This window comes from Lutra lutra, chromosome X (genome assembly GCF_902655055.1).
Source record: "Lutra lutra chromosome X, mLutLut1.2, whole genome shotgun sequence".
In the NCBI taxonomy this organism is placed as follows: domain Eukaryota; kingdom Metazoa; phylum Chordata; class Mammalia; order Carnivora; family Mustelidae; genus Lutra; species Lutra lutra.
In genome coordinates, this window is record NC_062296.1 from 38,415,252 (window position 1) to 38,436,681 (window position 21,430).

Below are 21,430 nucleotides of genomic sequence, written 5' to 3' on the forward strand. Positions count from 1 at the left end.
GGGACTCGATCCCAGGACCCTGGGATCATGACCTGAGCCGAAGGCAGCGGCTTAACCCACTGAGTCACCCAGGCGCCCCTCTTCTTTATTTTTTAAAGATTTATTTATTTGAGAGAGAGAGACGCACACCTGGAGGGTGGGGGAGAGAAGGAGAGAGAGAATCTCAAGCAGACTCCCTGCTGAGCAGGAATCCCCAAGCACGCTCAGTCTCATAACCCATGAGATTCATGGCTGGGCTAAAATCACAAGTCAGAGGCTTAACGGACTGAGCCCCCCAGGCACCCCATTTTTTTTAACAGCAGTGCATTTGATATGTGCTTCAACCCTCCTTCCTATTAGACTAGTTAACTTCCCCTACTAGAATTTGGGTTAAACGAATTCACTATAGGCATGAGTGAAATGAAACTCCTGATAAAATTTCCCCCAAGGTCACTGAGGGATGAGATCACTGATGTTGACTTACTTATTCCTCAGTTATCAAAGTCCTCCTTTGTCTTCTTGTCCTTTTTCCTTGTACTAATTTGGGGTAGGGAACCTCCTGTCCCAATGTACTCCCACCATGATTTAGGATTTTAAAAGCCTGCAACAGCAGAATTTGTCATATCTCTAAAAATGTTGATTTTATGGTATAGAGTTTTGGTTTGTCTGTTTTGGGGAGTTTGTCCTGCTTTTTCATTGGAATAGGGTCTTATCTGAGGTTTGACTGGAACTTCTGGAGCCCAGAACATATTTTCTGAGCCAAACATTACTGTGTTATGTACCCACTTTTATGATGCCTTTGTATCATACCTGACACATTTGTTACATGGATTTGATGCAAGTAGCTTATTATGTAGAGGGGACAATGGAGATCATTTTTTGAGTCAGTAACAAATAATTTTTAACTCATTTGGATGTGAAGATTTCTTTATATTTGTTTTAATGAAAATTTCAGTTTCTCTGTCTCCCCCTTTGTCTTTCTCCCTCTCTTACCTTGCTTTTTAAATCAAATAGGACTTGCTAAAAACACATCATATTCATTTTTTACATATCATAATTCGTTCTATTTCATCTATCCAAGCTTGTTCACTTCTTCTCATGAGACATATTGCAACAGGACGATTCATTGTCCTTTTAACTCTAAAACTGATTTTTGTTCTTGGTGCTTTTGCTTTCATTGTGTTCTGTATGATTAGCAGGGCTTACCTTATTGCTTATACATTTGATTCTTGAACAGTGCGGGGGCAGGGGTGGTTGGGGGCAGGGGTGGTTAGGGCACCTACCCCCTACACAGTCGAAATCTGGTATAACTTTTGACTCCCCAAAAGCTTAAGTACTGATAGCCTACCAGTGGTTGGAGGCCTTAACTGATACCATAGACAGTTGACATACATTTTTGTATGATACTAAATACTGCATTCTTAGAATAATAACTTTTTATTATTTTATTTGGTACTTCTGGGCTACACAGTTTGTTTGTGAGTCTTTAAAAGTTGTCACAAATCTCTAAAAACTTTTCTGATGTATTTATTGAAAAACATCCATGCGCAGGTAGATCTGTGCAGTTCAAACCCATGCTGTTCAAGCGTCAACTGGAATTGTGTGGATTTGTGTTGTACTAGTTATGACTCTTGTCTTATGCAACAGCAAACTGAGCAACTTAGCAAAGGTTAAGGAATGTTTTGTGATTATTAATGAATTTCAAACCACTGATGGTATTTTGATGTATTTTCCTACACTCTTTTCTATGCATGTATTTATATATACATATTTTTAGATAATGCTCATTGTTATTTTCTGAACATTTCCTAAGGGTCCCAAATATTTTTCAAGGACACAATTTTAAGAGGTACATAATAGACCATCTGACTATACCAACATTTTTTTAGTCATTCCCTCATTGCCAGACATTTGAATTATTTGTTTTTCTGTCATAACTAATTGATAAATCTCTAACTCATTAAACTTTATGGGCTTTCCTGACTGTTTCTCTAGGATAAATTCCTGGAAAGAGAATTACTTGGTCACAGATTAAGAATATTTTCAAAACTACTGCTACATATTTTTTAATGTCCCCTAGAAAGGTCATACCGATTTCTGTCCCATGGTATTGGATATTTTTTGCTATAGCATAGTACAGAATGTTGTCTGCTAAATCCCCTGGCATTTGTCTCCTTAATGATTTTCTTCTCAGAATAAGCAGGTGAAAATAACTTTTGGGTTCTCTTGCAAGAATAATAACCAGTTTGGAATGATGATGTATCATAACAACCGACTCATAAAGTCTTTTGAGAAGGTGGGATGCCAGGTGAAGGTGAGTAGTTAATGTTTCTTTGCCATAAAAGGCTGAAAAGAGGAGGAAGAGGATTTAAAATTTGCAAAGGGAATAGACTCATGAATGGCTTTTACTCCCATCTTAATGATAGTTGTTAAATCTGATCCTGGAACTCTGTGTTACCAGTGAGCTGTGTTTTGTTGAAAAGCTGTTTCTACTTCTCATTCTTCACAGATGTTGATCAATCCAGGAGCTTTACTCAGTGCATTTTCTAGGTAGCCGTAGAGAAGAGATAGTATTAGAACACCAGCAACTTTGCAGTGTGTATCAGTTTATTAGTGTTTAAGGTAGCTCTTTCTCAGTATTGGAAGACTGCAAAGCATAGGAGAAGAAGCATAAAATTTAGTTGTTAATGACCAGGATTCGAGTTCTGACTTTTCCATGTAGAAGCTGTGTAACTTTCACTTCATTGTTTAATTTCTCTGAGGATCCCTTTCCTTCCCTGTAAAATAGAAACAACAGTAATAATTGTTCCTGCTTTGCCTATACTACAGCTTACAGGGTTGAGAGACTTAAATGGGATAAAGTATGTGAAAATACTTTATAAACTGAACTGTATAAATATCATCATCTTTAATGTTTTAATGGCAATTTAAAGTAGTAATATCCACAAGTATCCTATTCATTCCTGTTTTACAGGTAAGATTTCTAAAGCACGAAGAATGATAAAACACTTTGTATTACACAGTAGGACAAAGTTATAGAAGACTCAGGACAGCTAGTTTACAGCCTATGCTGCTTTTCCTTGTTCTATCATCTTTATATGTGCAACTCATATTTGTATGCCAGTCTAATTAATGACTTTGTAAATCCAAAAATCTCTTGTATCCGCTTCCCATTAAAAACCACTGCAAGTCAGACTCCCTTTAGTAACTGTTTGGTAGCCTATGTATATAAAAATTACTTCTTTTAATAGAATGTCATGTTTCCGCAGCATCCTTAAAATCATTTTTCACGTGAAGTTTGGTTTCCATTCCCTAGAACAGTAGTACGTGGCCTTGATTTTGTTTTGTTTTGTTTTGTTCTGTTTTTTAGCATTGTCATTCTTTGTTCAAAGGAAATCTTATGGCCATCCCATAATATAAAACGGATGAAGGTAGAAGTAGTGTGTATTAAGTAGAGAAGGCAATTAATCCCTGGAAAATCCTAGAGATTCTATGGATCATAGTTTGAAAATCTTTGCCTTAGAATTGGTCGAAGGTGCCAGTTCAGTTTAATACTTGCAGTCTGTTGAAGTACATTCTGAGTATTTCTCTAGATGTTGCTGTACTTTCCTTGCCTTTGAATGTTATGTAACCTTTCTATTACTGCCTAAAATCAAAAGGAAATGTCTCCAGACCATCAACAGTAATGTAAGTGTTGAAATTACATTATTTTTTTCGAAGCCAACTCATGGAGAAGGTGTGGGAGTAATTGGAGTCATCGAGTGCAATTTCTTAAAACCCGCCTACAACAAACAAGACTTTGAGTACACCAAAGAGTACCGGTGAGTCACTCCCAGCCTGACATGTTTCTAATAGTTTCTCCAGTTACAATTCTCTTCTCTTCTCTGAAACCTCTAAAATTATCTCTAAAAGCAAGCAAGATGAGTTAACTGAGAACTCCTTCAAATCTCTCTTCCAAGATTGGAGATAAGATGATTTGACTTTTCAATTAAAACTTACTGATACCTAATAGAGAGAGCCCACTAGAGATAAACCTTACCTTTAAAAAGTATGGAGAGAATATGGAAGTCGTTTCCTAAAATACTTGTAGTGAAACAAAGAGTTGGTATTGATCTTAATGAAAAGGGATGAAAGGATCTGCAGGTATTGAATATGTTGGGGGGGGGATAAAAGCCACAGTTTGAAATTTGTTCCAAATGAGTTTCTTGAAGCCAGTGAACAGATTGAGAGGAAAGCAGCGGGAAAGACATGTGTTTTCATAGACGCATCTAGATTTCATAGGTGAGACAAGAAAAGAATAAAAAAGGAACTTGTTGTTGAGGCTGAAGCAGCAAGGATATTTTTAGAAGACAAAAAAAGGAATCAATAAAGCCAGGATAAAATAGTTTGTTGTAAAACTTTTCAGGAGGGATGTGTCATCCATTCCTTTTTCATCAAGTATGAGATATCCTATGTGCTAGGTACTAGGGACAGAAGAATGAAAAGTAAGAATCCTTGATGTCTGTGAACAAATGGGATGAGATATATGCAAATAAGAAACTCACAAACCTATAAAATAATTGCTTCAATGGAGGATACATGCAAAATGGGAAGAGCCTTTAAATACACCTAAAGGAGTCACTCAAGGCTTCACAAAGCAGGTCCTATTTGAGCTTAAACTTGAGGGAGAAATTGGAGTTGGCTAGGTGGACAAATAGGGCAAGGACATTCTAAGCACCAGGAAGAATAGGCACAAAGGGGCAAGTGGTGTTCTGGGAATAAGGAGAGAGAAGGTATGAGGACATTTGGTACTGCTCTCCTTGAAGCCTCAGTAGCAAATTTTAGAGTGGGGGGAAAGTATTTCCCCAAATCTCTTTGGGCATATACACAAAAAAATGTAACAGAATTAGTTAACTCTTCTGCCTCAATTTGTCAGAAACCATAGGAATTTTAGGTTTAGTGCTTGAAAAAGAGACTGCTGTTTGGATGGCAACCCTAAATTAATTTCCGGGCAATTGGTTCATGAACACTAGGGCTACTCAGTGGGTATGGTAACTACCTGCCCTCCATTTGAGTAAAATGGCCTTTTGAATGTGAGTCTGGTCCAGAACAGAGATCTTTGAATAGAACTTGACTCTTGAGGGTGAAAGTTTAGAAATGATGTCAGTTTGACAAGTCTCAGAGCTAAGTCATTCTATTTCTCTTGAGTGAAAGGAACAGTGAATTTCTAGTGATTAACCAAATAGTTAAGATTTGTGACATCCAAATATTAGATACTAAACATCACTTAACATTTTCTTATATCCTCTCTGTCACACACCCCTATCTAATTTTAAAATTTTAGAGATATTAGACCTTGGCTTGTGATGTTTCATTTCAGCATGATGAGCTTGAGGTGGTTACAGGAGATTCTAATAGAGATAGTCTATAGACAGTAGGTTTATTTGGCTATAAACATCTAGGATTTTTGCCTCAAGTAGCTTAATATCTGCTACACATTTTATTAAAAACTGGAAACTAGTATACTATCCTATATACAGTCTTTTGAGGATAATAAATTTGCATTACTTTTATTCCAGTTCTGGCATCATGATTCTTTTTTACTGTATTTTATATAAAAGAAAAGGTGTTTAGTTAAAAAAAATTAGGGGACTTTGAGAAGGGGATTAGAGAAAGCTGTCTGCTATCAGAAATTCATCCTAAGAGTATTCTAGATATCAAAACTGCAAATGCATAACATTTGAAGATATTTGAATAGAGACTAGCTCTGTGATAATATTAAAGAATAATTATAAATAAAAAACCTGCGAATGCTAAAAGAGATACCAGCCATCACAGTGCTGGAATGTCTACAAATAAATCATCTGTAATATCACTCTTAATAGTTGTGGATATCAGATTTCAGTTGCAACTACCAGGGCTCAAACTGACAACATTTTTAGAATGAATTTCAGCTTAAGAAATAACACCACTGAGCACCTCCCCGGTGCATGGCACAGTGGCTGGGCTTTGTGGAATTTTCCAGAGAAATTCAAGACATGGTTGCTGTCTTTGAGGAGCTTACAGTCGATTTATAATGATGAATTGTTGGGGGTGGGAGGTTGGGTGAGCCTGGTGGTGGGTATTGTGAAGGGCACGAATTGCATGAAGCACTGGGTGTGGTGCATAAACAATAAATTCTGGAACACTGAAAAGAAATAAAAAAATAAAAATTTTAAAAAATGAATTGTCACATACATGAAACAATTTGGAGATCAATAAAATGGCCGTGTCATCAGCCAAAACCTAATATGGTATGGGAAAAAAATGCCCTGATAGAGCAGATAGGGAAGGTTTTAGGTGGAAAGTGTGACTTGAGATTTGTCTGAAAGGATATAGGACTTAGAAACAGGAGAGAAGGGAATTCCAGGATGGGGCTATAGCATGATCTAAAGTAATGACAGGAACTTAGAATGGTGAGAGTATAGGGAGTGGGGCTAAGAGGAGACAGCTAGAGTGAAGGAAAATAGAGTCTACTAGATAGAGTAGAGCTGTCTTCCTAGAGCAGGAGTTGACATCCTTTTCCTGTGAAGGGCCAGGAAATAAGTATTTTAGGGTTTGCGGGCCATATGGTCTCTGTCACAACTGCTCAGTTCTGCTGTCCTATAAAAGCAGCCCTAGACAAGAAGTAAAGGAATGAACTGTGTCCAGTACAGTGTTTTTGTTTTTGTTTTTATTTTTGTTTTTGTTTTACAAAAGCAGGCAATGGCCTGAATTTGGCCCACAGGCTGTATGCTGAGCCCTGTCCTAGAGCCACAGTTCCCAAACAACGTGTCAAGCTGCACCTAACGAACTCACAGAGGATTCATAGGATATTTGAAATTTTTGAGGGAACTACAATGATACTTGACTTCTGCCTATAAATCCTAGAAGTTGTTTTCTCTTCCTGCTAGAACAAATCACTACTCACTTCACCGCTTAAGACAATGCTCATTTATTGTCTTCGAGTTCTATAGTTTAGAAGTCCGATGCAAATCTCACTAGGCTAAACTTAAGGTGTTAACAGGGCTACATTCCTTTCTGGGGGCTCAAGGGGAGAATCCATTCCCTTGCCATTTCCAACTTCGAGAGGGCTGGCATTCCTTGGCCTGTATGTGGCCCTCTTCCTGAATCTTCAGAGCCATCAGTGGTGGATGGAGTCCTTCTCACATCACATCACTCCGATGACTTGCTTCTGTCTGTCATCACATCTGCTCCTCTGCTTCTGACTCTTCCCCTTCACTCTTCTCCTTTTAAGGCCCCTTGTGATTACATTGGATAATTCAGGATAATCTCCCTCTTTTAAGGTCAACTGGTAAGTAAGTAACCTTAATTCCCCTTTGCCAGGTAACCTGATACAGTCACAGGTTCCAGGGACTAGGACATAGGCGTCTTTGGAGGACCATCATTCCACCTACCACAGCCTGCTCCCTGGCCTCCAAAGATCCACTTATACCTCACCTACAGAATATATTTGCCCCATCCCAACATCCCCAAACTCTCAACTGTTACAGCGACTCAAGTCTAAACCCTCCTCTTAATGTCAGCAACTCATAATCCCCAAATCTCATCATCTAAATCAGGTGTGGGTCTGATGCATCCTGGGGCAAAATTCCTCTCCCTCTGCAGCTGTGTCCTTTATTTATTTGTTTTTGTATTTCACTCTAAAATATAATGGTGATACAGGCACAGGATATCAGTTAGGGATATTCCAGTTCAGACAGGGAGGAAAATGGAAGGAAAACGGAGCCACAGGTCTCAAGCCACTTCAAAGTCCAGCCAAACTAATTCCATTGAATTTCAAGTCCTGTGACAAGTCTAGGGCTTGCAGCTTCATCCTGCAGACCTCATGCTCTACCCTCTGGGCTCGTGGCTGCACCCTCAGAGTCCTCTTACCTTTTTCGGGAAAGGGAGCATGTCTCTGCAGCTCAGGAGCCTCATCAGCCTGTTTTCCTGACTCTAGAGTTTTGGAGGTCCACCAGCCTTCTTTCAGTGTTATACTCTCTCCATCCCTTCAGTCCAGTGAGGCAGTGCGCGTGCCGGTATGCCAACCTCAAGACCCTTGTGGGTCTCCCATGTATGTCATGGATATTCGTTCACTCAGACAAGAAGCTCTTGACGGGTCTTTCCTAGATAATCCTATTTCTATTCTTGGCTTCTGCTGAGATGGCTGTGAAGATCTGAGTCACATGTTTAAGCTTTTCAAAGAGCTTTTTGTGTGACTGAATACACTGACCTTTTGATCTGAGATATTAGCAAAAGGTTTTCTAGACACAGCCTTGGCTTTTTCTGTAGAGCAGGCTTTCCTGACAGTGAATGTCTCAATTTTAGCATCTTCTTCAGTCTGGTTAGGCTGAGGATTTCCAAAATCATAAAGTCCTGGTTCCTTTTTGTCCAATAGTTCTCTCTCAATATATTTGTTTCCTCCCCACCTTTTTATGTGAGCAGCAAGAAGACACTAGGCCACACTTTCAACACTTTGCTTGGAAATCTCCTCAGCTAAATGTCCAGTGTCATCATTTACAAGTTCTGCTTTCCACAGAACTATAGGACACAGTTCTGCTGAGTTCTCTGCCGTGATGTAACAAGGATCACGTTCCCTCAAATTTCCCAGTAGCATGTTCCTCATTTCCTCCTGGGCCTTCAGCAGCAGCACCTATCCTATCACCCGTGATTCTGCTAACAGTCCGTTCCCACTGATGAAGGTATTCTGAGGAAATTTGCATTTTCTCCACTATGCCCCTCGCTTCTTTCTGAGCCCTCACCAGGAGGCTTTTTAACATCCATATTTCTACTAACCATCTGCTCAATCTAGAATCTAGGTTACAGTCTCATCCATTTCGGTCTGGGTCCTCAAATTCTTCCAGCCTCTGCCTACCGCTCAGATCTAAAGCTGCTTCCACATTTGTGGGTCTTTGTTACAGCAGCACCCCACTGCCAGATAACAAAATCTGTTGCATTTCTTTTGATTATATCATATCTTTGCAAGTCTGGGTGTTTAGTGGTTGTTGTGATAAAAAGTAATACAGGAAAGTCAACATTGAAGAAGAAGTGAGGGAAGCCGTGTCCAGTTTCATTCCAAGGTTTGAGCAGTGGTACACTGCCCAACAGGTATGCACACATATCCATCCCAGTAGTAATTGTGGCTGTTTAAGAATGAAATAAAAATTTTCTTTTCAATTTATATGTATTATTTTCTCAAATAGCTATTAAATTGTTTGGACCTAACTGTTTAGTAACTGGAACTGGTACGTATTACTTTTGACCTGAGGGTGCCGTGAAAAACTTGAGACACAAAGGGTGCCACAAACTGAGAAGGTTTGAGAACTTCTGTCTTACAGGATTGTTGGGTAGAGTAGTTGATACCTTAGACAGTGAGACTCCATTGTGTATTCTTGAATGGCGGAGTGACTTGAAACCCTTCTATCTTAAGGATATACTATGTTATAACTATATACTGCTTTATGGTTTTTAGGTGCTTTACATGAATTAGGTCAGCTGATAAATCAGGAAACAGGGCCCAGGATGGATTGAAGGAAGGATTAAAGGCTCTTGGAGTAACATAGGTCTGAGATGAATGTCTGAAATAAGAGTAGCTGTGAAGAAAAGTTCAAGTGATTTTGGTGACGTACTATATAAGACATATAAAGGAGAGGGAAGAGTCCAAGATCATTGCAAGGACTCGAATTGAGTACACTGGGACATTGGCAGGATCACTGATAGAGTAATGACTCTACTTTGGGGAAAGGAACAGTCTTGTGGAGTGGCGATGGTGGAAACTAGACCATAGTGGGTTAAGAAAGGAGAATGAAGAGGGGGTAGTGGGTGTAGGCCACATATACCAGGATTGGGGAAGTAAAAGGTTGGAGATGAATAGAACTGTAGAGTCAAGCCAGGGTTTTTTGAGAAGAAATGGGATTTTAGAACACCTGGTAACAGTATCTCGGTTGAGATGGTGGTTACGTGACTGTATACATTTATCGAAACTGTTAGAACTACACACTTAACAAAGATTAATTTTACTCTGTGTAAATTTTACCTGAATACATGAGAACAGACTTTTATTTTTCTTTTTGGTAAAGGTATAATTCACATACTATAAATGTCACCATTATTAAGTGAACACTATAGTGGTTTTAGTATATTCATAACCTGTGCAATCATCACCACCATTGAAGTCCAGAACATTTCTACCACCCCAAAAAGTGACCTCTTGTCCATTAGCGGTCACCCCAGTCCCTGGCAACCACATAATCTTTTCCCTTTTTTCCTCCAGTTTTTTTTTTTTTTATTGTGGTAAAATACATGTACCATAAAATTTACCATCCTAACCATTTTTAAGTGTATTGTTAAGTGGCATTAAGAACATTCACACTGCGGGGAACCTGGGTGGCTCAGTGGGTTAAGCCTCTGCCTTCGGCTCAGGTCATGATCTCAGGGTCCTGGGATCGAGCCCCACATCAGGCTCTCTGCTCAGCAGGGAGCCTGCTTCCTTCTCTCTCTCTCTCTCTCTACTTGCTTCTCTGCCTACTTGTGATCACTGTCTGTCAAATAAATAAATAAGATCTTTAAAAAAGAAAAAAAAGACCATTCACACTGTTTTACAACCATCACCACCCAGCCCCAGAACTCTTGTCATCTTGTAAAATGGAAACTCTATACCTATTAAACAATAAGTCCCATTCCACTTCCCTCAGCCCCAGGCAGCCCCCATTCTCCCTTCTGTCTCTATGATTTTGACTACTCTATGATTTTGACTACTCTGACTACCTCATTTAAGTGAAATCATATAGTAATTTGTCTTTTTGAGACTGGCTTCCTTTAGCATAGTGGCCTCAAGCTTCATGCCCGTTGTAGCATGTGTCAGAATTTCCTCTTTTTAAGGATGTATAATGGCCTAGTGTTTGTGTGTGTGTGTATCTATACGTATACACACATGCACACGCACAATACATTTTGTTTATCCATTCATCCATTGGCAGACACTTGGGTTGCTTCCACATTGTAGCCCTTGTGACTTATAGTCTGTTTTGTTGGACGTTAGTATAGCCACCATTTTCTCTTTTGGTTAATATTTACACGGGACATCCTTTTACTTTCAATCTATTTGTGTCTTTTTAAATCTAAAGTTCATCTCCTGTGGGCAGCATATATTGACATCATGTCTTTTTTTGTGTTTGTTTTTTAACCCATTCCACAACTCTCTGTTTTTGATTTACATTTAAAGCACTTAGGGATAAGGAAGGACTTCTTTCATTTTGCTGTTTTCTGTATGGCTTAGAAGATTTTCTTTTTGTCCTTCATTTCCTGTATTACTGTCTTATTTTGTGTTCAGTTGATTTTTTTGTAGTGAAAATTTATTTCTCATTTCTTTTTGTGTATCTTTTATAGCTGTTTTCTTTGTGGCAACCATGGGATTACATGATCTGTGATCAGGAGCAGCAAACAGCTATCAGAGTCCATATCCCCAATATTTGGAGGGCAGTCTGTTTTTGCCCATCCTGGATCCTGTAGGTTGCTCCTAAAAATGTGTGCACAGCTGCCTGCCATGGGTCTGTGGATGGGAGATGGTAGCTATTCCTGTTCTAAGAGCGGAAATTTGCCCATGTACCATTCAAGCCTTCTCCCGAAAGTTGCAAGCCATCAATAGACTCTAGAATTCCAAATAGTTCAGCCAGTTCTGCTAGTGCAGTGGCTCTCTAGGTGGGGGGATAGATTCCTGGTGCTTCTTACTCCATCACCTTTCCAGAATCCCATCTAATCTTCTTTTAAAAATAGTTTTAAGAGGCACCTGGGTGGTTCAGTCAGTTAAGCGTCTGCCTTCAGCTCAGGTCATGATCCCTGGTTCCTGGGACCAAGACCCGTGTCAGGCTCACTGTTCAGTGGGGACCCTGCTTCTCCCTCTCCCTCTGCTGCTTCTTCCTCTGCCTCCTGCTCCTTCTGCTTATGCATGCGTGCATTCTCTCTCTCTCTGACAAATAAATAAAATCTTTTAAAAAAACAGCTTTAAAATAGAGTTGTAAGAGAAAACAAGGAATAATTCTTCATCTGTGACTTGAAGGAAAGATACAAACATAGAAGTGTGACTTTTTGGTAGCTTGGAGGGGAGTAAGTGTTTATAGGGGAGCTCACGAATGATTACTCTTCTCTGTATATAGTCAGAATCTAACTTAATATTAGTAAGGTGGAAGTAAGGAAGAATACCTCTTAAGGAGAGAAGAGGTCTACAATACCTTTGGGAATGATACATGGAGTCCAGAGATTTTTTTTAAAATACTAAATTTGTAGTATTTCAGGTGTGTACAGCTTTACAGTAAGGTGTAACACTAGGTTATAGAATTAAATATAAAGCAGTCATTTGAAATTGGCAGTTTTTAAAAGTAAGTTTTGACTTATACCATAACATCGTTTGACCCTAGGTTTACTGTTGTTCATTGGGGAGGAGGGATAAAGGAGAAAGAGCCAGAGCCAGAGCTGGGGTCCAGCCTCCACTAACAAATGTGCAGTGGAGGGTTGAAGGGGGCTTTGTTGTCCATTGGTGCCCTAACTTCTGTGATCAACATTTGAGTGAAGAGCTATATAGACATTTTTAAGCTAGGATTGGATTGATTCGTAATAAGTAGGGTGCAGTATTTGATATGTGATCCTTTGACTTTCGACTGGGTCCTAAATTGTTTACCTGGAGTTATCTGACAGTCGGAGCAGCTCCCTATCAACTTATCAGTATGGCTCTGTCCTCGCTCTGCAATTTAGTCTTCCATCATTGTCAATAATGTCAGCTCTCCCACCTCATGATTCTCAAAACCCTGAGTATTTGGAGAACACAGTACTTTTTAGGACTTGTGGCCATTTTACCTTTGCAACCAACGTGACCACTCGACATGATGACTGTCATTTTATACATGTAATTTGCAAAGGCCGTGGATTCCCATCCTAGTTTCTGGAAGTGTAGTTGTTCAAACTTAGACTGAATAGTCTACATTGTCAGCTTCTCTTAAAGGGGAGCATCTCAAAGATCGTGAAATTGTTTGACAGATCCTCAGCATTGATGTGCTTCTTCCTGCTTTTTCTTTCAGGTTGACAATAAATGCCCTTGCCCAGAAGCTCAATGCTTACTGGAAGGAAAAGACATCCCAAGAGAATTTTGAGACCTCAGCCATCACCAGGCCAATACCGTGAGTAGTAAATAAGAATATAAAAAGTATTAGGGGTGATGTCGATAGAGCGAGTGGAAGGGACAAGGGTAAGATGGTGCTTTTCACATATGCAACTTTAATGAACTTTAATGAATAGGAAATCACGGGTACTAATTCCATCATTCTCTAGACCTCTTCATTCTGGTTGAACACATGTGTGGTTTGGCTCATTAATGTGAAGAGTTTAGGACTGTGAGTTTATCCTACAGGCAGTGTGATATAGTGGAAGATGAAGCCATTTAAATGAGACACTTGTGGGTTGAAAATCTGGATCTGGTTCTTAATGGTTTGGTGAGTTTGGGTAAGTAAGTCACTTCACCTCCGTGAGAATATGAAATTAGGTAGCATAACATTTTTAGCATAGTACCTGGCATATAGTACATGTTCAGAAGTGTTAGCAAACTTCCTTTCTCTTTAATCTTAGAGAACATTGTTGGGCCTGTACCAAGGAATTTGAGGGTAGAAGTAAAGAACCCAGCATACCAGGAAAAAGGTAGAATTTATTGAATCAAAAATAGGGAGTTACAGAACTGTGGATCAGGATGACATGCCTCAGTGAGCCAGCATGGGAGCATAAAACAGAGGATAGAATGTGTAACAACACGTACGTGATCAGTTACACCACCATCATGACAAAGATTAGAGTGTTAGAAGTTCATTTTGGGGATTCTCACCTGTGGGGGGGGTTTTAAATGGAAGTTATCAGGTAAATGTATGATACAGAATTTCCTTTTGAAGGCAACATGATCGGCTGTTGTGTAAATCACTGTCTTATTCTGAAGATCTCTGCTCATGTCCAACCTCTGTGGTTTTCAAAGAAAAGCCAACCTAGACAAGATGCCTTTTTTTTTTTTTTGCCTTTCACATAAGTGGTGATTAATGCAATGAAGCAGATGTTCATATATTGCTGGAGTGTGTGTGTGTGTGTGTGTGTGTGTGTGTGTGTGTGTGTGTGTATGTGTTACATAACCTTTCTGGAGGCAGAATTGTAATAATTACTATTATTTATTGAGTAATTATATGCCAGGCTCTGGTCTAAGTTCTTTACATGTAGTTACATTTATTTGGTCATTACGACAACCCTATGAGGGAGACAGAATCGTATTTTTACCTGTTTACTAATGCAGACACTGGTACACTGAGAGCTTAAATAACTTGCTCAAGATGAAACAAGTAGAAAGTGGTAGATACAAGGTTCAAATATAGGCAGTCAGCCCCCCAAACCCAAGTTTTTAGCCATGACACTCTTCTGGAAGGATGCAGTGAGGGAAATATGGTCTAACCCCTTTAACTACCTGTTTATTACAAGCACAAGCTAAATGCCTCTCCTGTCTGCCTGGGTGGAAGGATCTACCATGGTTTGATATAACCTGAGGCAAGGAGTTGCTATCTCTAATGCTTGCCTCCAAGGCAGTAATATTGGCATGCTTCTGCAAGCAGCTCTTCTGTGCACCTCCATGTAAAACCAAAGCTAATAGGACCTTTTCTCTGCCCACCACTCCTGCTAGAAGTGCTTTTTGCAAAAACAGTGGCTGTATGGAAATATATGGACACCAGAGGTCAGGCCTGAGCTTAGAGCTCAGAGGTTACAAGGCTGTAGTAGCCTGGAACCAGGAGATAGGAAGCTGTATATCCAGAAATGTGTATGAATTCTCTTTGTTAAAACAGAGTTTTAAACAAGAAGAGGACATTGTCTTTGAGTGGTAGAAATATGAGTGTCTTTTCTTTTTTATATCTTTCTGTATTTTCCAGTTTTTCCATCATCTTGTATTTTTATAGCTAGAAAAAAAGCATAATTTAAAAAGATAAGGAAGGGGCACCTGGGTGGCTCATTCGGTTAAGCATCTAACTCTCGATTTCAGCTCAGGTCATGAGCTCAGGGTTGTGAGATCGAGCCCCACATCAGGCTCTGTGCTGGGCATGGAGCCTGCTTAAGATTCTCTCCCTCTACCTCTGCCCCTTCCCCTCCCTACCACCTCCTGCTTGCACGTGTGCGTGCGTGCTCTCTCTCTTAAAAAAAAAAAAGATAAGGAGAACATTGAACTAAGACATAAAAGAACCACATCACTCTGTTGAAATGGCTATTAGAAGAACGGTATAAATGTAATATACATACATCTTGCTCTAGGCTAACTTACATGTTTCTCAAATCAGCCCTTGCTGCCCCTCTGCCCTCTTTCTGCTTCTTTTCTCCAGTCATCTCCCTCTAGTCTGCTTTACATTCCTTGGATGCTGACTGCTCCTATACACAGACCACCTCCTTTCACAGAGAAACACGTTCACGATGCGATATAGCTCACTGGGTTACGCTTCCTGGCAGGGATGGGAGTGGCTTTGTGTACAACTCTGGAAGGATTTTACCTTAATTCAACCAGTTGTTGGACTGGAGCCACCATATCTAGTTAGGAAATTTAATCACATTTATAGGATGTTTTTAAGATGAATGTTGGGAATACCAATCTAATAAAGTTTTGACTGAGGTATAAACAAAGACTTTTGAACAGAAAAAAGAGAGGACTAGGGAGTCTGTAGGGAAATGGGGGAGGTTTTGTGATGATGATGCTTCTGTGACTCCTACAAATGCACTTTAAGCCTGTTGCACAGCTGGATAGAAGCAAATAAAATGATTTCTGTGGGTTTTGGTTCTTGGTAATATTGTTAAATATATATATTTATATATCGATGTGTATATTGATTTTTTCCTAATAATTTTAGAGTTAAAATTATCATCTTGTTTGTTTAAAAGAAGTGATTCTGGATAAATATTATTTACTTCCATAAATAATGGTAGCTTACCTTCTTAATACTTGTTATAATTTTTCATCTCCATATCTGGTGTAGTTCTATTATTATTTTATTTGTGAAGTTGAAGATGCATATTTTTTAAAAGATTTTATTTATTTAACAGAGAGAGAGAGAGAGATCACAAGCAGGCAGAGAGAGGGCAGGGAGCAGGCTCCCTGCTGAGCAGAAAGCCTGATACGGGGCTCTATCCCAGGACCCTGAGATCATGACCTGAGCTGAAGGCAGAGGCTTATCCCTCTGAGCCTCCCAGGCGCCCCCAAGATGCATATTTTAGACACCCTGACCATAACATAGCAGTTCTAACACATTTCCTATATAAAATTTTGTTCTTTCACTTTTGGGTGTGACTTTCTAACGTAAGGGCACAGAGCTAGGATATACACAGTCATACTTCTGTTTTCCTTCTTTCAGGAAGATTCCTGACCAGACATGGGTACAGTGTGACGAGTGTCTTAAATGGAGGAAGCTTCCTGGCAAGGTTGATCCGTCTACATTACCTGCAAGATGGTTTTGTTACTATAATTCCCATCCAAAGTACAGGTAAGGTTGGGACTCAGTTCTGTGTTAGGGAACATTCCTGATTTGTCTCTATATTCTAAAACACTTTTTTAAAAAGTCTTTTTGAGTATAGTTGACCTATAATGTTACATTGGTTTCAGATGTCTGACACAAGCATAGTAATTCAACAAGTCTATCCATTCTGCTGTCACAAGTGTGGCTCCCATTTGTCCCGATATAGCACTATGACAGTATCAGTGACCATATTCCCCTTGCTGTAGCTTTCATTCCCAGGACTTACTCCATAACCGGAACCCCACTCCCTTACGTTCATTTTACTCACTTAAAACACTTTACCTCAAGTCTACACTCTGCAGCCTGGCATCAGAGCCCCTTGCTAACTGATCCCACCTTACCTATCCAGCCTTAGTTTTCACTGTAGCTTAACACAAATCGTATGCTCTCACCAGGCCTATGGCTCCAGTGTTCCCTGCACGCGCCATGCTTGTTCCCTCCTCCATGACTTGAGAGTGTCATTCTCCTTGCTTATAGTGTGTTTCCGCATTCCATCTGCCTGTCGAAATCGTATCCATCTGGGAAGCTGAAGTATTCTTGTGTGGTACTTCTCCTGTTGACAATAGTTTACAGTGATTTTATGCTGGCTTCCTGTGGTGTTTAATTCTTGACATTTGTTCACATACTGTTTTGTATTCTTTAGATAGTGTTCATATGTATATACTTTGGCTCTCCAAATGATTGTAAACTACTTGAGAACAAGGGCTTTACATTTCAGGTGAAGTTGATGATTTTCTTCATATGCTTCCCTTCCTCTGCCTAAATCTATCGTGGTACCTGTTGTGCATTTAATGCCGTCTGTGCACATGTCCCTTGCAGCATCTAACATCTGGATACTGCCTGGCATATCCGTGAGCATTCATTTCGGTTTAACAGATATTTCCGATTTGACTCAGTAGTCACACAGGTTTAAAATAATAATACGGTTTGCTTCACTTCAGCTCTGATTTTCTTAATATATTTTTTCCCCTGTGGGATAAATGCTGATAGAAAAAAAGGTACTAAAACAGGGTATGCGTTTTAGGGAAAATGTTTAAAATGGAGGAAATTAAGTAAGTGAGGTCTAGGTCTGTGATGAGTAAGCATTCCCCCATCATCTCCAGATGTACCTAAGCCCCTCTCCCTGGACAGTTCACGTGGGACTAAGTGCTCAGGAGTCTCATTTTTGAAGCCTGGATCTTCTGTCAGTTTACACTTTAGTTCAGGAGACATAGCCTTCTAGGAAATGCCTCCTTATAAAATGGGTATAACATAGGGTTTCCAGTCATTACGAATTTCTGTTTATTTGTTCTAGGATTGCTTTAGATCACTGAATACATTTTCTAGTACTCCTTTTAGTGTTTACTCCTAAGATTCTCTTCTTGTGCTCTACATATAACAGATGTATTTCCATTTATAGAATCCTCTTTTCTCTCCTCTTTGCTCTAGTCTCCACTATTTTGCTTTTACAACGTAAGCTCCTAATCCCTTATTGCTTCCCTCTGTCATCACCTCTGATTTTCTTCTTCAAGCATCATTACTTAGTTTAGGGATTCTCATGCTTCTAGACTGCACCTTGGGAATTACTTTCTTTCTTTTTTTTTTTTTTTAAAGATTTTATTTATTTATTTGACAGAGAGAGATCACAAGTAGACGGAGAGGAAGGCAGAGAGAGAGAGAGAGAGGGAAGCAGGCTTCTTGCTGAGCAGAGAGCCCGATGTGGGACTCGATCCCAGGACCCTGAGATCATGACCTGAGCCGAAGGCAGCGGCTTAACCCACTGAGCCACCCAGGCGCCCCGGGAATTACTTTCTTCATAAACATGAGGCGTATGACCCAGGTTCTGGTCTCAGCAATCATCTCTGTATGTGGAACCTCAGGCAGGTCTCTCTCATCCTTGAAATCCACTGTGTAAAAATAGAGATTATGCTTCTTGCCATGCACCATCATAGGAATTTTGTAGCTGTCAAGTACTTTGTATGTCTTGGGGGAAAGGTATATATGCACCAAAAATTAGATGATGGTATGCCTTGAAGTAAGAATTGCTACATGTTGGACATCTAGGTGCCCTCAGTCGGTAAAACATCTGCATTTGGCTCAGGTCATGATCCCAGGGTCTTGGGATTAAGTCCTGCATCTGGCTTCCTGCTCAGCAGGGAGTCTGCTTCTCCCTCTGCCTGTGCCCCCCTCCCCCGCTTGTGCTCCTGCTTATATGCACTCTCTCTCTCTCTCTCTCCCTCTCGCTTTTTCTCAAATAAAAATTTTTAAAAACAACAACGAAAAAGAATTGTTGCATGGTAACATGGCACACAGGTTTTGTAATGTGGGTGGAATCTGAACTCTGTAGTGCCAAAGGGTTGTTAACCTCTATGACCTGCCTCATTATAGTTGTAAGGAAAGCAAAGGGTAAAAACCAAAGGGCACATTTTGTTTCCCAAAGATGATTTCTTCTCTGTACTGCAGGAGATGCTCTGTTCCAGAGGAACAAGAACTCATCGATGAAGACCTGTACTTGAACAAAGCTAAAAAACAGTTGAGTATACCTAAGGTTTTAGATCATACAGTAGAGGGGACTTGACCCTTCCCAACAGGACAGGGGGAGTTTTAAGAAGAGAGATGACTTATCTTTCTTTTTTGGCTTTGAATGATTTCCCTCTCATTTCTGTTCTCCTAATTCTTTCTTCCTTCTAATCATCTCCTGAGTGTCTAACACATGATTGTCTTCTGTCTCTCACCTTCCCTTCCCCCTCTCTCTCTTTTGATGGGGCATTGGACCTCTCTCTTCAGTGGCAGAGTTTAGGAAGGTACCTTCAGTTACTCAGCTTGGAAGGAACCTTATAACCTAAATCTACAATCAGTAATCCATTTCAGATGAAGAAATTTCATGAGTGAACTAAATAACACTTTTATCTTCTCCTAGGGATCAAGTGGTTGAGAAGAAGAAGCTGCCAGTGGACAGTGAGAACCACCAGGTGAGAGACAGTGCGCCATCTTTGTTTTCTCACGCAAAATTTTCCCCAACAGAGGACATAGGTTGAAGAAAGCAGCAGTCTTGAGAGCTGCGTAGAAATAACAAACCATTTCTTCTGGTGATCTTTTTTTCCATTGGATCTTTTGATTTTGTCTTGATCTGCTGTTACTGATGTTCAGATCACCAAAAATAGAAGAGCCAAATCTTTTATTTCTCAGATTTGGATTTCATACTGATTATGGACAGTGTGAATGTCACGTTCAGTGTCCCAGAATATTCAAGGCTGTGTTCCATCCTCATACAGGCTGCTCCTATTGAGTGTCTGGTTTTTCCCTCAGTCTCCTTTCTTCCAGGATTCAGGGGTGATTCCTTCCTCCTTCCTCTTGGGAAGAAGGGGTGGTTCTCTGTGCCCCTCCCCTATCCCTGCTTTCAGGCTGGCTGGCTTTATAAAGACTCTGCTGTTTTGAATTTTCAGGAGCACTGTCTCTCGGACATGGTTGCCCAGCTCCGGACGCTGAAGGGTGCAATAAGGTTGGCCGTCCTCTCAGGGACACTCCTTTCCTGACAGCCACCATAGCACCCATGTCTCTTCCCCACCCAACCTTGCCTTTCTGCATGATCTTCCTCTTGACCCTCTTTCCCAGAGATATCTGCTAGTAGCATGTTAGATTCTCCTCCCCTCCCAATCAGGGTAGGTCAGACTGGTGAGGATAGAGGCAATTCGATACTAATCTTCTGACATCCTACTGAGACCCAGGCATATGAATAACCAGGTTTCATACCCTAATGTCTTGGCTTAATCGTCTGATCTAGAGATTGGGAGATGTCCTGGGACCGCCCTGTCCTCATTCAGTTTACCTCCCCTTTATATTCCTCTACCTTCATCGTTTCTACTCTCTTCCTCAGCTGGCTCTCCCACGAGATCTTAGATGCATGTCTCTGTGTGTGTGCACTGGGAATATGCGTTCGTCTCTTGCATGCATTTCTCCAAAACCAGCCCTGACATTTGCTGCGATGCTTACTCCCTCCACCCCTGCCCGCATCACAGATCTCAGAGGAGTGACCCCCCAGCCCTCAACTGGGTCACAGGAGAGAATTAGATGGTGATTCGGGGGCCTGGTGTGCTGTGGGTGGGGTGACTCTAGGAGCCAATAAGTGAGTTGGGGAGGTCTATTGGTGTCCAGCCAATAAGGTTATAACTGAACTAGGTTCAGTGGTCTAGTGTACGTTACTGCGCGCTGTTTGTTTTGTGTAGGAAACCAGTTTCTTTTTATTTGGCCAAGTGTTTTCTCCTAGCATCAGAAGGATTTGACTCATCCTTTTGGTATTTTATTGAAATTGGGATTTTTATGAATCGCTTCTTTCTTTGCTAGGTATTTGCCAATCTGCTGAAGATCCCTGCTAGTCGAGATATGGATGACTTGAACAATAAGACAATTGGATATGAAGGAATGGATAGTCCTAGCCGGCCTCCATCTGTTGGAGAAGAAAGCAGGACACCTTCTCTTCAGCTTAAGCCTCTGGATTCCAGTGTTTTTCAGTTTTCCAGGTGGGTAGACAACATAGTCTGCCTTCAGTAGTAAGCCTCAGGGTCCATTTTCCTGTGAAGTAAGTCAGGATGGTGATCATATTTATGCTTCTCCTAAGGCCTAGCATGGACTTCAGTTGGAGAAACATGATTCGGGGGTAACAGAATTGTGTGTTGCGTGTACTTGCAATTTTTCAGCATTACAACTGCTGTGTCGAGTCTGTCTGTCTCTCTTTTGAGGCAGTCAGCTGACAAATACTTTTACGTATTTTGTATTCCCATTATGTTGGGAACTGTGTTAAGTGAAATAATGGATGTGAAAACTCTTTGAAAAGCATAATATGCAATCCAAGTGTAAGGTAATGTGACATAGGTAAGTGTTACTTCTTTCCTTAACCTTAG

The 21,430-nt window shown here is 40.3% G+C and overlaps 1 protein-coding gene across 4 annotated transcripts in view; it reads left to right on the top strand.

The window, feature by feature from the left end:
* The window catches only part of MORC4 (MORC family CW-type zinc finger 4), a 53,095-nt gene that overhangs the window by 17,519 nt on the left and 14,146 nt on the right, over nt 1–21,430 (top strand). For all 4 annotated transcript variants that reach the window (XM_047716220.1, XM_047716218.1, XM_047716219.1 and 1 more), the window contains 7 exons: nt 2,174–2,293; nt 3,700–3,800; nt 13,053–13,151; nt 16,389–16,517; nt 18,993–19,061; nt 19,450–19,501; nt 20,874–21,049. In XM_047716220.1, coding sequence (XP_047572176.1) covers nt 2,174–2,293; nt 3,700–3,800; nt 13,053–13,151; nt 16,389–16,517; nt 18,993–19,061; nt 19,450–19,501; nt 20,874–21,049 — 746 coding nt within the window. The remainder of the gene's footprint in view (nt 1–2,173; nt 2,294–3,699; nt 3,801–13,052; nt 13,152–16,388; nt 16,518–18,992; nt 19,062–19,449; nt 19,502–20,873; nt 21,050–21,430) is intronic.